At 41.6% G+C, this 14,649-nt stretch overlaps 1 protein-coding gene across 3 annotated transcripts in view; it reads left to right on the top strand.

Moving 5' to 3' along the window:
- The window catches only part of LOC118372622 (piezo-type mechanosensitive ion channel component 2-like), a 213,790-nt gene that overhangs the window by 165,667 nt on the left and 33,474 nt on the right, over positions 1 to 14,649 (top strand). For all 3 annotated transcript variants that reach the window (XM_052483863.1, XM_052483862.1, XM_052483861.1), the window contains 11 exons: positions 462 to 622; positions 4,559 to 4,735; positions 5,591 to 5,713; positions 6,224 to 6,424; positions 7,064 to 7,268; positions 7,469 to 7,570; positions 8,059 to 8,224; positions 10,373 to 10,616; positions 13,827 to 13,923; positions 14,185 to 14,350; positions 14,495 to 14,584. In XM_052483863.1, coding sequence (XP_052339823.1) covers positions 462 to 622; positions 4,559 to 4,735; positions 5,591 to 5,713; positions 6,224 to 6,424; positions 7,064 to 7,268; positions 7,469 to 7,570; positions 8,059 to 8,224; positions 10,373 to 10,616; positions 13,827 to 13,923; positions 14,185 to 14,350; positions 14,495 to 14,584 — 1,732 coding nt within the window. The remainder of the gene's footprint in view (positions 1 to 461; positions 623 to 4,558; positions 4,736 to 5,590; positions 5,714 to 6,223; positions 6,425 to 7,063; positions 7,269 to 7,468; positions 7,571 to 8,058; positions 8,225 to 10,372; positions 10,617 to 13,826; positions 13,924 to 14,184; positions 14,351 to 14,494; positions 14,585 to 14,649) is intronic.

The raw sequence follows: 14,649 nt of genomic DNA, 5'->3' as shown, positions 1-14,649 counted from the left end.
CTCCCCTCCCTCTCCCTCTCCTCTCCCTCCCCCCCTCTCCTCCTCTCCCTCTCCCCTCCCTCTCCCTCTCCTCCTCTCCCCCTCTCCCCTCCCTCCCTCTCCTCTCCTCTCCTCCTCCTCCCCCCCTCTCCTCCTCTCCATCTCCCCTCCCTCTCCTCTCCCTCTCCTCCTCCCCCTCTCCTCCTCTCCCTCTCCCCTCCCTCTCCTCTCCCTCTCCTCCTATCCCCCTCTCCTCCTCTCCCTCTCCCCTCCCTCTCCTCTCCCTCTCCCCCCTCTCCTCCTCTCCCTCTCCCTCTCCTCCTCTCCCTCTCCTCCCTCTCCCTCTCCCTCCCCTCCTCTCTCCCTCTCCTCTCCCTCTCCTCTCCCTCTCCTCCTCTCCCTCTCCTCCTCTCCCATCTCCCCCCCCCCTCCTCTCCCTCTCCCTATCCTCCTCTCCCCCTCCTCTCCCTTTCCTCTCCCAGACCTGAGGAGTAAGTGGTATCTGGTGGTGGACCGCCTCACGGTGCTCTTCCTCAAGTTCCTGCAGTACTTCCAGCAGCTGCAGCTGACCATCTGGTGGATCCTGGAGCTCCACATCATCAAGATCGTCTCCTCCTACATCATCTGGGTCTCAGTCAAAGAGGTGACCTAATCAGCCACCATCTCGTCAAGATTCCATGTAGAACCCTCTGTGTAAAGGGTTCTACAAAGGGTTCTGTGTAAAGGGTTCTAATATGCACTTCTTGGCTAACTAAACAAGGGTATTGAACAGACGCTCAGAGTCAGGGTCAAACACAACTTTACAATCAAAGTAGAGGAAATAGACATTCAGTGAAAGAGATAATTGTCTACTCAAGTTCTTTTGAATGTGTTAATGAATATCATTCCAGTGTGTATTTATTGTGGATCCCCATTAGCTGCTGCCAAGGCAAGGCAGCAGTTAGTCTTCCTGGGGCAAGGCAAAATTAAGGCAGTTTTAAAAACATTACAATACATTATACATCACAACACGGTAAGTGTGTACCCCCAGGCTCATACTCCACTATCACATATCTACAACGCAAAATCCATGTGTACGTGTGTGTATAGTGCTTATGTTAACATGCGTTTGTCTGCATGTGTCTGTGCCTGTGTGTGTGTGTGTGTGTTACTTCACAGTCCCCGCTGTTCCATAAGGTGTATTTTTACCTGCTTTTTTTCAGGTTTTAGCCTGACATATGAGTTCTGTTATACTCACAGACATCATTCAAACAGTTTTAGAAACTTCAGAGTGTTTTCTATCCAAATGTACTAATACTATGCATATATTAGCAACTGGGACTGAGGAGCAGGCCGTTTACTCTGGGAACCTCTGGGCACCTTATTTATCCAAGCTACTCAATACTGCCCCTGCAGCCATAAGAAGAAAAAATACAAAAAAATTGTTGAATTAAGGGGAATTAACATAGATCTCTGGATTAAAAATAAATATGGGGGGATACCTAGTCAGTTGTGTATCTGAAATGTGTCTGCTACGTTTAACCCTACCCCTCTGAAACATAGAGGTGTGGGAGGGGATGCCTTAATCAACATCCACATCTTTGGTGTCCGGGGAACAGTGGGCTAACTGCCTTGCTCAGGGGCAGAACAACAGATTTTTTACCTTGTCAGCTCAGGGATTCGATCCAGCAACATTTCGGTTACTGGCCCAACTCTCTAACCACTAGGCTACCTGCCACCCTAATAACCTAATCTTTTAAATTGTCCTAAGCATTATCACTATTGCAATCATATGCACATGCCCGAACGCACACACCATGCAGTCACATGTAGCCTAGCCTATATAATACATTTAAAAAATACACATTTCGGGCCTAAAGTAAATGAATATAGCCTAGTAATTACAACCCTTTGCCTATCTTGAGGCCCAACTAAATGAGAAAATGAACAAGAACGTCATTGGCTTTGGTTTATTCATTCACGAAAAAATGAAAAAGAACCTCTGTTGTATAATGGAAAGCTTAGTTACATTACCTGAAGAACCCTTTTAGATTCTAGATACCACCTTTTAGTTAAGAACCCTTTTAGATTCTAGATACCACCTTTTATTAAGAACCCTTTTAGATTCTAGATACCACCTTTTATTAAGAACCCTTTTAGATTCTAGATACCACCTTTTATTAAGAACCCTTTTAGATTCTAGATACCACCTTTTATTAAGAACCCTTTTAGATTCTAGATACCACCTTTTATTAAGAACCCTTTTAGATTCTAGATACCACCTTTTATTAAGAACCCTTTTAGATTCTAGATACCACCTTTTATTAAGAACCCTTTTAGATTCTAGATACCACCTTTTATTAAGAACCCTTTTAGATACTAGATACCACCTTTTATTAAGAACCCTTTTAGATTCTAGATAACACCTTTTATTAAGAACCCTTTTAGATTCTAGATAACACCTTTTATTAAGAACCCTTTTAGATTCTAGATACCACCTTTTATTAAGAACCCCTTTAGATACTAAAGACCACCTTTTATTAAGAACCCTTTTCTAGATTCTAGATACCACCTTTTATTAAGAACCCTTTTAGATTCTAGATACCACCTTTTATTAAGAACCCTTTTAGATTCTAGATACCACCTTTTATTAAGAACCCTTTTAGATTCTAAATAACACCTTTTATTAAGAACCCTTTTAGATACTAGATACCACCTTTTATTAAGAACCCTTTTAGATTCTAAATACCACCTTTTAGTTAAGAACCCTTTTAGATTCTAGATAACACCTTTTATTAAGAACCCTTTTAGATTCTAGATAACACCTTTTATTATTAAGAACCCTTTTAGATTCTAAAGAACCAGATTCCTTTTTATTAAGAACCCTTTTAGATTCTAAATACCACCTTTTATTAAGAACCCTTTTAGATACTAGATACCACCTTTTATTAAGAACCCTTTTAGATTCTAAATACCACCTTTTATTAAGAACCCTTTTAGATTCTAGATAAAACCTTTTATTAAGAACCCTTTTAGATTCTAGATAACACCTTTTATTAAGAACCCTTTTAGATTCTAATAGACCACCTTTTATTAAGAACCCTTTTAGATTCTAGATACCACCTTTTATTAAGAACCATTTTAGATTCTACTAGATAAAACACCTTTTATTAAGAACCCTTTTAGATTCTAAAGACCACCTTTTATTAAGAACCCTTTTAGATACTAGATACCACATTTTATTAAGAACCCTTTTAGATTCTAGATAACACCTTTTATTAAGAACCCTTTTAGATTCTAAATACCACCTTTTATTAAGAACCCTTTTAGATTCTAGATACCACCTTTTATTAAGAACCCTTTTAGATTCTAGATAACACCTTTTATTAAGAACCCTTTTAGATTCTAGATAACACCTTTTATTAAGAACCCTTTTAGATTCTAGATAACACCTTTTATTAAGAACCCTTTTAGATTCTAGATACCACCTTTTATTAAGAACCCTTTTAGATTCTAGATACCACCTTTTATTAAGAACCCTTTTAGATTCTAGATACCACCTTTTATTAAGAACCCTTTTAGATTCTAGATACCACCTTTTATTAAGAACCCTTTTAGATTCTAGATAACACCTTTTATTAAGAACCCTTTTAGATTCTAGATAACACCTTTTATTAAGAACCCTTTTAGATTCTAAAGACCACCTTTTATTAAGAACCCTTTTAGATTCTAAATACCACCTTTTATTAAGAACCCTTTTAGATACTAGATACCACCTTTTATTAAGAACCCTTTTAGATTCTAAATACCACCTTTTATTAAGAACCCTTTTAGATTCTAGATAAAACCTTTTATTAAGAACCCTTTTAGATTCTAGATAACACCTTTTATTAAGAACCCTTTTAGATTCTAAAGACCACCTTTTATTAAGAACCCTTTTAGATTCTAGATACCACCTTTTATTAAGAACCATTTTAGATACTAGATAAAACATTTTATTAAGAACCCTTTTAGATTCTAAAGACCACCTTTTATTAAGAACCCTTTTAGATACTAGATACCACATTTTATTAAGAACCCTTTTAGATTCTAGATAACACCTTTTATTAAGAACCCTTTTAGATTCTAAATACCACCTTTTATTAAGAACCCTTTTAGATTCTAGATAACACCTTTTATTAAGAACCCTTTTAGATACTAGATAACACCTTTTATTAAGAACCCTTTTAGATTCTAGATAACACCTTTTATTAAGAACCCTTTTAGATTCTAGATTTTAACCCTTTTACCTTTTATTAAGAACCCTTTTAGATTCTAGATAACACCTTTTATTAAGAACCCTTTTAGATTCTAGATACCACCTTTTATTAAGAACCCTTTTAGATTCTAGATACCACCTTTTATTAAGAACCCTTTTAGATTCTAGATACCACCTTTTATTAAGAACCCTTTTAGATTCTAGATAACACCTTTTATTAAGAACCCTTTTAGATTCTAGATAACACCTTTTTTTCTATAAGTGTATAGATGCATTGTACTGTTAGACCACATACTCTACGTCCAGGAAGTGAAGGTGTCTCTTCTGTCCTGTTTTCTCCAGGTGTCTCTGTTCAACTATGTGTTCCTGGTGAGTTGGGCATTCGCCCTGCCCTTCGGTCAGTTCAGGCCCCTGGCCTCCAGCGTCTGTACCGTCTGGACCTGTGTCATCATCGTCTGCAAGATGCTCTACCAACTCACCTCTATAAACCCCTCTACATACTCAAAGAACTGCTCCATGGTGGGTAGCAGCCCAGGGAGTGTCGGGTGGTGGACATGGGGTGTGTGTTTGTGGAGTGTGGGGGGGGTGCTGTATGTATATTATGTTCAGGGAGTGTCGGATGGTGGACGGGGTGTGTGTTTGTGGAGTGGGGGGTGCTGTATGTACATTATGTTCAGGGAGTGTTGGGGTGGTGGACAGGGTGTGTGTGTTAGTGTGTTAGTGTGTTGGTGGGGGAGGGGGGGTGCTGTATGTACATTATGCTCCACTTCCCAAGATTTTCTTTCCTATATGTTCCTGTTCTATGTATCTCTATGTATCTCTATGTATCTCTATTTATCTCTATGTATCTCTATGTATCTCTATGTATCTCTATGTATCTCTATGTATCTCTATTTATTTCTATGTATCTCTATGTATCTCTATTTATCTCTATTTATCTCTATTTATCTCTATGTATCTCCATTTATCTCTATGTATCTCTATGTATCTCTATTTATCTCTATGCATCTCCATTTATCTCTATGCATCTCCATTTATCTCTATGTATCTCTATGTATCTCTATTTATCTCTATGCATCTCCATTTATCTCTATGTATCTCTATTTATCTCTATGCATCTCCATTTATCTCTATGTATCTCTATGTATCTCTATTTATCTCTATGCATCTCCATTTATCTCTATGTATCTCTATTTATCTCTATGCATCTCCATTTATCTCTATGTATCTCTATGTATCTCTATTTATCTCTATGCATCTCCATTTATCTCTATGTATCTCTATGTATCTGTGTATCATTATGCTCCTTGCCTGTGTTGTGCTAGCCTGTACTGGTTCAGGACGTTAATGACACTCCTGTTCTCTCGTCTGTAGCCTCTGAACTACACGGATAACCAGAGGAGTGAGATGGCTCACTCCCTGCTCTACAGCGCCCCTGTGGACCCAGCCAACTGGGTGGGTCTCCGCAAGTTCTCCCCCCTACTGGAGAACCTGAGGGTGAGAGGAGGAGAGGTGCCCTGGGAACCTGACTACACATACACACGCACACACACATAGGCACATATGCAGCATGTGCACGCACACAAACACACACACACACACACACACACACACACACACACACACACACACACACACACACACACACACACACACACACACACACACACACACACACACACACGCAGACACACACACACACCCTACGCAGCCTGTCTCTCTCACATATAACTGAAACTACTGTAACCGTGTTATATTATACACTGGTATCATCTCCCTAACTGCCCTTTGTAGTGCTCAAATTACCCTTCATCCTTGGAGATGGCCTGAAAACAATTGGATGGACCCATAGAATTAGGAGTTAGACATTTTGAAATTAGGACTTTAATAGGATTTCTTTGGTTGGATCAATGTTGTTCATAGTGGTGCCCATGTTTAAATCATGATTATATACACTGTCATTTCAACCCTGACCCATTTATCTGTCCTGTGTCCATCTCCATCCAGAACAACCTGTTGATTCTGGCCCTTCTGGCGTTCGAGGTGACCATCTACCGCCATCAGGACCTGTACCGCATGAGAAACAAGCTCACCACGCCTGTCACCAGAACCATTTTCCACGATATCACCCGGCAACACCTCGACGACAGCATCGTCAACGGTGCCAAGTACTTCATCAACTACTTCTTCTACAAGTTCGGCCTGGAGGTATGATATCATGTCATTGTTGAGTTCGCAAATACAATAAACCCCACCTCTTTAAGGAATACCTAGGATAGGATAAAGTCATCCTTCTCACTTCCTCCTTCTATTGTAAAGTGGCTGTTCCACTGGATGTCATAAGGTGAATGCACCAATTTGTAAGTCGCTCTGGATAAGAGCGTCTGCTAAATGACTTAAATGTAAATGTTAAATGTTTTTTACTTGTGTGATAGTTGGAATATTTACCACTATATCTCTGTTTTGAAATAACTTTCATGGACGTCAAAGTATTTGTTGAGTCACCTACATTGTATGGAATTAGGACTGAGCCATAACACCTACTTATGAACTCGGGAAATATACAACTTGTTGTGTATTTGAGGTTTAAAAAGGCTTCAAAAATGCTTCTGAAGTTTGCAATTTTAACTTTGACATTTCAGACTTGCTTTTCCCTTCTGAAAAATCTATCAACCCCTAGAAGAAATGTCCATTAATTATAATCAACATAATAATTCACATCTCCTTTTGCTGCAGGATCATTTTCCTGTTGTAGCAAACTGGCACAAACTAAGATCCTAAATCTGTAAACCCAATATAAAGTCTCTTGAGTAAAAATGTTCCTAAACATTATCATTGCATCGTCAGACATGCTTACTGTTGGCGGTGAACGTGATTGGCCAGAGGATGGACTTCTACGCCATGCTCCACGCTTTCGGCCTGATCGCAGTCATCTACCAACGGCGCCGGAAGGCCATCGCTGACACCTGGCCCAAGTACTGTTGCTTCCTGGCCTGCATGCTCACCTTCCAGTACTTTGTCTGCATTGGCGTCCCCCCGGCCGCCTGCAAAGGTGGGTTGACCAATCCAAGGCTCCCCTGCTGCAGCCGTTATCTTTTGTCTACATGTCACCCCTTGGTATTTCAGTACTCAAGACACAGGTCATCATTTCATCACTGCGTAATGATCATGTTTTATAAATCAGAGTTGATGTATGTGTCATGAGTCAATAGCGTCTACGAAGGAGAAAACTTACTAAACTCCTCCCCCCAGACTACCCATGGAGGTTCCCCTCATCCTCCACAGACTCCAACGTCATCAAGTGGCTGTATTTCCCTGACTTCCACACCAAGCCCAACCCCCTGTTCCTGCTCTGTGAGTGAAACCATTGACTGAGCATTTGCCATTAGGATTGGGACTGGAATTGGGACTGGAATTGGGACTGGGATTGGGACTGGGATTGGGACTAGGATTTAGACTGGGACTGGAATTGGGTTTAGGACTGGGACTAGGATTGGGACTGGGATTGGGACTGGGATTGGGACTGGAATTGGGACTAGGATTAGGACTGGGATTGGGATGGGACTGGAATTGCAATTGGGACTAGGATTTAGACTGGGACTGGAATTGGGTTTAGGACTAGGACTAGGATTGGGACTGGAATTGGGATTGGGACTAGGATCGGGACTGGGATTGGGACTGGGGTTGGGACTGGGTTTGGGACTGGGTTGTGACAACACCTCTTCTTCATCCTCCTGTTTTCTGCTCCTCCTCATCTTCCTCATCTTCTTCCTCCTCTTCCTTCACCTTCTCCACCTCCTCCTCCTCTTGCTCCTCCTCCTTTCCTCTCCCGTCTCCTGTAGATGACTTCATGCTGCTGCTGTGTGCCTCGCTGCAGAGACAGGTGTTTGAGGAGGAGAAGGAGGAAGTCGTGCACCTTCTGGCCGGTGACAACATGGAGATCTGCAGGGACCTGGACTCCGCCTTCTTCAGTCAACACAACCCCGTCCCAGACTTCATACACTGCAGGTAAGGGGCTGGTGCACAGGCTGTGTATGACTCGGGATTCAAACCCGTGACTTGAGAATGAGTTAGCCTTACGAGCTAAAGCCTTTATGCTACACAGTACCAGCCAGGCCCAGGTCTGGTACACAGGCTGTGCCTGATCAGGCTTCAAAACCCGTGACTTGAGAATGAGCAATGCCTATGTGTGAAAGTGCCTGTGTTTTGCTCAGGGAGACAATATGAGTCGTTTGATCTTAGACAAGGTTAGTCATCAGGGAAGAGTCATTTGGTGAACTACCGTCTACTACATGGCATTCAGGTCAAATCATTCCACTCTCTCTCTCTGTCTCTGTGTGTCTCTGTCTGTCTGTCTGTCTGTCTGTCTGTCTGTCTGTCTGTCTGTCTGTCTGTCTGTCTGTCTGTCTCTCTCTCTCTCTGTCTCTGTCTCTCTCTGTCTGTCTCTCTGTCTCTCTGTCTCTCTCTCTCTCTCTCTCTCTCTCTCTGTCTCTGTGTGTCTGTCTCTCTGTCTCTGTGTCTGTCTCTCTCTCTGTCTCTGTCTCTCTCTCTCTCTCTCTCTCTCTCTCTCTCTCTCTCTCTCTCTCTCTCTCTCTCTCTCTCTCTCTCTCTCTCTCTCTCTCTCTCTCTCTCTCTCTCTGTCTCTCTGTCTGTCTGTCTGTCTGTCTCTCTCTGTCTCTGTCTGTCTGTCTGTCTGTCTGTCTGTCTGTCTGTCTCTCTGTCTCTCTCTGCTTCTCTCTCTCTCTGTCTCTGTCTCTCTCTGTGTATCTCTCTGTCTCTGTATCTCTCTGTCTCTGTGTCTCTCTGTCTCTGTGTCTCTCTGTCTCTGTGTCTCTCTGTCTCTGTATCTCTCTGTCTCTGTGTCTCTCTGTCTCTGTGTCTCTCTGTCTCTGTGTCTCTCTGTCTCTGTGTCTCTCTGTCTCTGTGTCTCTCTGTCTCTGTGTCTCTCTCTGTCTCTGTGTCTCTCTGTCTCTGTGTCTCTCTGTCTCTGTGTCTCTCTGTCTCTGTGTCTCTCTGTCTCTGTATCTCTCTGTCTCTCTGTCTCTGTGTCTCTCTGTCTCTGTGTCTGTCTCTGTGTCTCTCTGTCTCTGTGTCTCTCTGTCTCTCTGTCTCTCTGTCTCTCTGTCTCTGTGTCTCTGTGTCTCTGTGTCTCTGTGTCTCTCTGTCTCTGTGTCTCTCTTTCTCTGTGTCTCTGTGTCTCTGTGTCTCTCTGTCTCTGTGTCTCTCTGTCTCTGTGTCTCTCTGTCTCTGTGTATCTCTGTCTCTGTGTCTCTCTGTCTCTGTGTCTCTCTGTCTCTGTGTCTCTCTGTCTCTGTGTCTCTCTGTCTCTGTCTCTGTGTCTCTCTGTCTCTCTGTCTCTGTGTCTCTCTGTCTCTGTGTCTCTCTGTCTCTCTGTCTCTCTGTCTCTGTGTCTCTCTGTCTCTGTGTCTCTCTGTCTCTGTGTCTCTCTGTCTCTGTGTCTCTCTGTCTCTGTATCTCTCTGTCTCTCTGTCTCTCTGTCTCTGTGTCTCTCTGTCTCTGTGTCTCTCTGTCTCTGTGTCTCTCTCCAAAGTACTTATTAATGAGTCACTTTAGACATATTCCTTGGGTTACCCCTCCTCCAATTTTGCCGTGAGGTGAGTTAATTGAGCGATCGGATAGCCCTTCTCAAAGTGGAGCACAGATAACACATTGTCAAACACCTGTGTTTTCCCACTGCTCTCACAGCTCTCTCCTGCACACTTTCCTGGTATCAGATAACTCAGCGATGTTAAAAAGAATCACTCCATCCAAGCCTTCCACCGTGTCCTGTGAGTGACTCAAACATGGCTTTCTATGCTCCTGGAACTCAATAGTCTCCCTGAAACAAGGGGAACCGTTCTGACACTAGTGGCCGTTAACCCGTGACAGCCGGCTCTTACAAAGAAGAAGACAGCTGTAGCATGTCAGATATCGAGTTGAAATGTGTTACATTTTGAGTTTGCATCCCAATATTTTTATATACATCACAGAAGACTGATATATAACTAAACTGTTTGACATAGAAACTCCAGATTTTCTGCAGGTTTTTAAATTAATGTTTATTAATGATTAAATTATGAGAAATAATAATACTGTTCCACCCAGGAGGCCACTAGGTCATTTGACTGCAGGTACTAATGAATTTCCCTCCCCCAGATCCTACCTGGACATGCTGAAAGTGATCATGTTCAGCTACCTCTTCTGGTTCGTGCTCACCATCATCTTCATCACGGGCACCACCCGCATCTCCATCTTCTGTATGGGCTACCTGGTGGCCTGCTTCTACTTCCTGCTCTTTGGGGGTGACCTGCTGCTCAAGCCAATCAAAAGCATCCTGCACTACTGGGATTTCCTGATCGCCTACAATGTGTTTGTGATCACCATGAAGAACATCCTGTCGGTAAGTGTCGATGACACTGGCTACAGTGTTGTTGAATACTGGGTACAGTGTTGTTGAATACTAGGTACAGTGTTGTTGAATACTGGCTACAGTGTTGTTGAATACTGGGTACAGTGTTGTTGAATACTGGCTACAGTGTTGTTGAATACTGGGTACAGTGTTGTTGAATACTGGGTACAGTGTTGTTGAATACTAGGTACAGTGTTGTTGAATACTGGGTACAGTGTTGTTGAATACTGGGTACAGTGTTGTTGAATACTAGGTACAGTGTTGTTGAATACTGGCTACAGTGTTGTTGAATACTAGGTACAGTGTTGTTGAATACTGGGTACAGTGTTGTTGAATACTGGGTCTGTTGATGAATACAGTGTGTTGTTGAATACTGGGTACAGTGTTGTTGAATACTGGCTACAGTGTTGTTGAATACTGGGTACAGTGTTGTTGAATACTAGGTACAGTGTTGTTGAATACTGGGTACAGTGTTGTTGAATACTAGGTACAGTGTTGTTGAATACTGGGTACAGTGTTGTTGAATACTAGGTACAGTGTTGTTGAATACTGGCTACAGTGTTGTTGAATACTGGGTGCAGTGTTGTTGAATACTGGGTACAGTGTTGTTGAATACTGGTACAGTGTTGTTGAATACTGGGTGCAGTGTTGTTGAATACTGGGTACAGTGTTGTTGAATACTGGGTACAGTGTTGTTGAATACTACAGGTACAGTGTTGTTGAATACTAGGTACAGTGTTGTTGAATACTGGGTACAGTGTTGTTGAATACTGGGTACAGTGTTGTTGAATACTGGGTACAGTGTTGTTGAATACTGGGTACAGTGTTGACAGTGTTGTTGAATACTAGGTACAGTGTTGTTGAATACTAGGTACAGTGTTGTTGAATACTAGGTACAGTGTTGTTGAATACTGGGTACAGTGTTGTTGAATACTAGGTACAGTGTTGTTGAATACTGGGTACAGTGTTGTTGAATACTAGGTACAGTGTTGTTGAATACTGGGTACAGTGTTGTTGAATACTAGGTACAGTGTTGTTGAATACTGGGTACAGTGTTGTTGAATACTAGGTACAGTGTTGTTGAATACTAGGTACAGTGTTGTTGAATACTAGGTACAGTGTTGTTGAATACTGGGTACAGTGTTGTTGAATACTAGGTACAGTGTTGTTGAATACTGGGTACAGTGTTGTTGAATACTAGGTACAGTGTTGTTGAATACTAGGTACAGTGTTGTTGAATACTAGGTACAGTGTTGTTGAATACTGGGTACAGTGTTGTTGAATACTAGGTACAGTGTTGTTGAATACTGGCTACAGTGTTGTTGAATACTAGGTACAGTGTTGTTGAATACTAGGTACAGTGTTGTTGAATACTAGGTACAGTGTTGTTGAATACTAGGTACAGTGTTGTTGAATACTGGGTACAGTGTTGTTGAATACTAGGTACAGTGTTGTTGAATACTAGGTACAGTGTTGTTGAATACTAGGTACAGTGTTGTTGAATACTAGGTACAGTGTTGTTGAATACTGGGTACAGTGTTGTTGAATACTAGGTACAGTGTTGTTGAATACTGGGTACAGTGTTGTTGAATACTGGGTACAGTGTTGTTGAATACTAGGTACAGTGTTGTTGAATACTGGGTACAGTGTTGTTGAATACTGGTACAGTGTTGTTGAATACTGGGTACAGTGTTGTTGAATACTAGGTACAGTGTTGTTGAATACTGGCTACAGTGTTGTTGAATACTGGGTACAGTGTTGTTGAGTGTTGTTGAATACTAGGTACAGTGTTGTTGAATACTGGGTACAGTGTTGATGAATACTAGGTACAGTGTTGTTGAATACTGGCTACAGTGTTGTTGAATACTGGGTACAGTGTTGTTGAATACTAGGTACAGTGTTGTTGAATACTGGGTGCAGTGTTGTTGAATACTAGGTACAGTGTTGTTGAATACTGGCTACAGTGTTGTTGAATACTGGGTACAGTGTTGTTGAATACTAGGTACAGTGTTGTTGAATACTAGGTACAGTGTTGTTGAATACTGGGTACAGTGTTGTTGAATACTAGGTACAGTGTTGTTGAATACTGGCTACAGTGTTGTTGAATACTAGGTACAGTGTTGTTGAATACTAGGTACAGTGTTCTTGTGTTCTTGAATACTGGGTACAGTGTTGATGAATACTAGGTACAGTGTTGTTGAATACTGGGTACAGTGTTGTTGAATACTAGGTACAGTGTTGTTGAATACTAGGTACAGTGTTGTTGAATACTGGGTACAGTGTTGTTGAATACTGGGTACAGTGTTGTTGAATACTGGGTACAGTGTTGTTGAATACTGGGTACAGTGTTGTTGAATACTGGGTACAGTGTTGTTGAATACTAGGTACAGTGTTGTTGAATACTAGGTACAGTGTTGTTGAATACTGGGTACAGTGTTGTTGAATACTAGGTACAGTGTTGTTGAATACTGGGTACAGTGTTGTTGAATACTAGGTACAGTGTTGTTGAATACTGGGTACAGTGTTGTTGAATACTGGGTACAGTGTTGTTGAATACTGGGTACAGTGTTGTTGAATACTAGGTACAGTGTTGTTGAATACTGGGTACAGTGTTGTTGAATACTGGGTACAGTGTTGTTGAATACTGGGTACAGTGTTGTTGAATACTGGGTACAGTGTTGTTGAATACTGGGTACAGTGTTGTTGAATACTAGGTACAGTGTTGTTGAATACTGGGTACAGTGTTGTTGAATACTGGGTACAGTGTTGTTGAATACTGGGTACAGTGTTGTTGAATACTGGGTACAGTGTTGTTGAATACTGGGTACAGTGTTGTTGAATACTAGGTACAGTGTTGTTGAATACTGGGTGCAGTGTTGTTGAATACTAGGTACAGTGTTGTTGAATACTGGGTCCAGTCAGAATTCGTCAAACCGAATTTGAGATTAGTTGGGGGGACATCTTGGCACTAAAGGTTGTAGTAAGATGTTGGATTCAGTGATAGGTGGGGAGGCATAGATAGAAGTTCAGTCCATTATTTAAAATAAATAAACGAGTGTGGTGAAACAAGCGGTCTGCAGCAGACATAGAGATACAATGTAATATGTTCTTTTTAATTCTGCAACAACAGTATATAGTAGATATAGTGGTGTGATTGGTTGCTGCTGTGTCATGTTTTAGCTGACTGTGGTTTGTCCACAGATACTGGCCTGTGGATACATAAAGTCCCTGGTCACCAATCACTGTTGGCTCATACAGCTGTTCAGCCTGGCCTGCACTATAAAAGGCTATTCTAAACGTAAGTGACTCAACCACCACTGTAAAGCAGAATGCCTTTGGAAACACACGTTCTCTGTTTTGATATGTGACAGAAAATGTACACCCGCTTAAAAGGATTTGCAAAGCATTATTCCGTTGAATGTTCAGAAATGCTTGATGTTAACTCAATCTGAAGTGGGCTGTACAGTATATTTGGAGTTGAGGAGAAAAGTTTCACTTTCTTCAAAATGTAAAGAATTAACAAATATTTGATGATTTACGTTTCTTGAAATCGTTGCAGCTGAGCAACAGGCCAACAAGCATTGTGAGTTGCCTAGCGACGAGGCAGGCATCATCTGGGACAGCATCTGTTTTGCCTTCCTGTTGCTACAGCGACGCGTATTCATGAGCCACTACTTCCTACACGTGGTCGCCGACATTCGCTCCTCACAGATCCTCGCCTCCAGGTAAACTTTAACATTGTTTGGTTTGGTTTCCTCTACTTTCACAATGACCATTAAAAATAAAAACAAAATCTAATTTATCTTGACTGTGTATTCAATGTATTTGTCAATTGATATTAGATGTATTGTGTGTGTGTGTTGCGTTAGAGGGGCTGAGCTGTTCCAAAGCACCATAGTGAAAGCTGTAAAAGCCAGGATCGAAGTGGAGAAGAGGTCCATGGACCTGCTGAAGAGACAGTGAGAGCATGTGTTTTCTACAGACAGAAAATATACACATATAGTATAACACATATGTGCCATAT

Source organism: Oncorhynchus keta, chromosome 28 (genome assembly GCF_023373465.1).
Source record: "Oncorhynchus keta strain PuntledgeMale-10-30-2019 chromosome 28, Oket_V2, whole genome shotgun sequence".
Taxonomy (NCBI): domain Eukaryota; kingdom Metazoa; phylum Chordata; class Actinopteri; order Salmoniformes; family Salmonidae; genus Oncorhynchus; species Oncorhynchus keta.
Note: the sequence above shows the minus strand (reverse complement) of the source record. Positions and strands in the feature narration are given on the sequence as shown.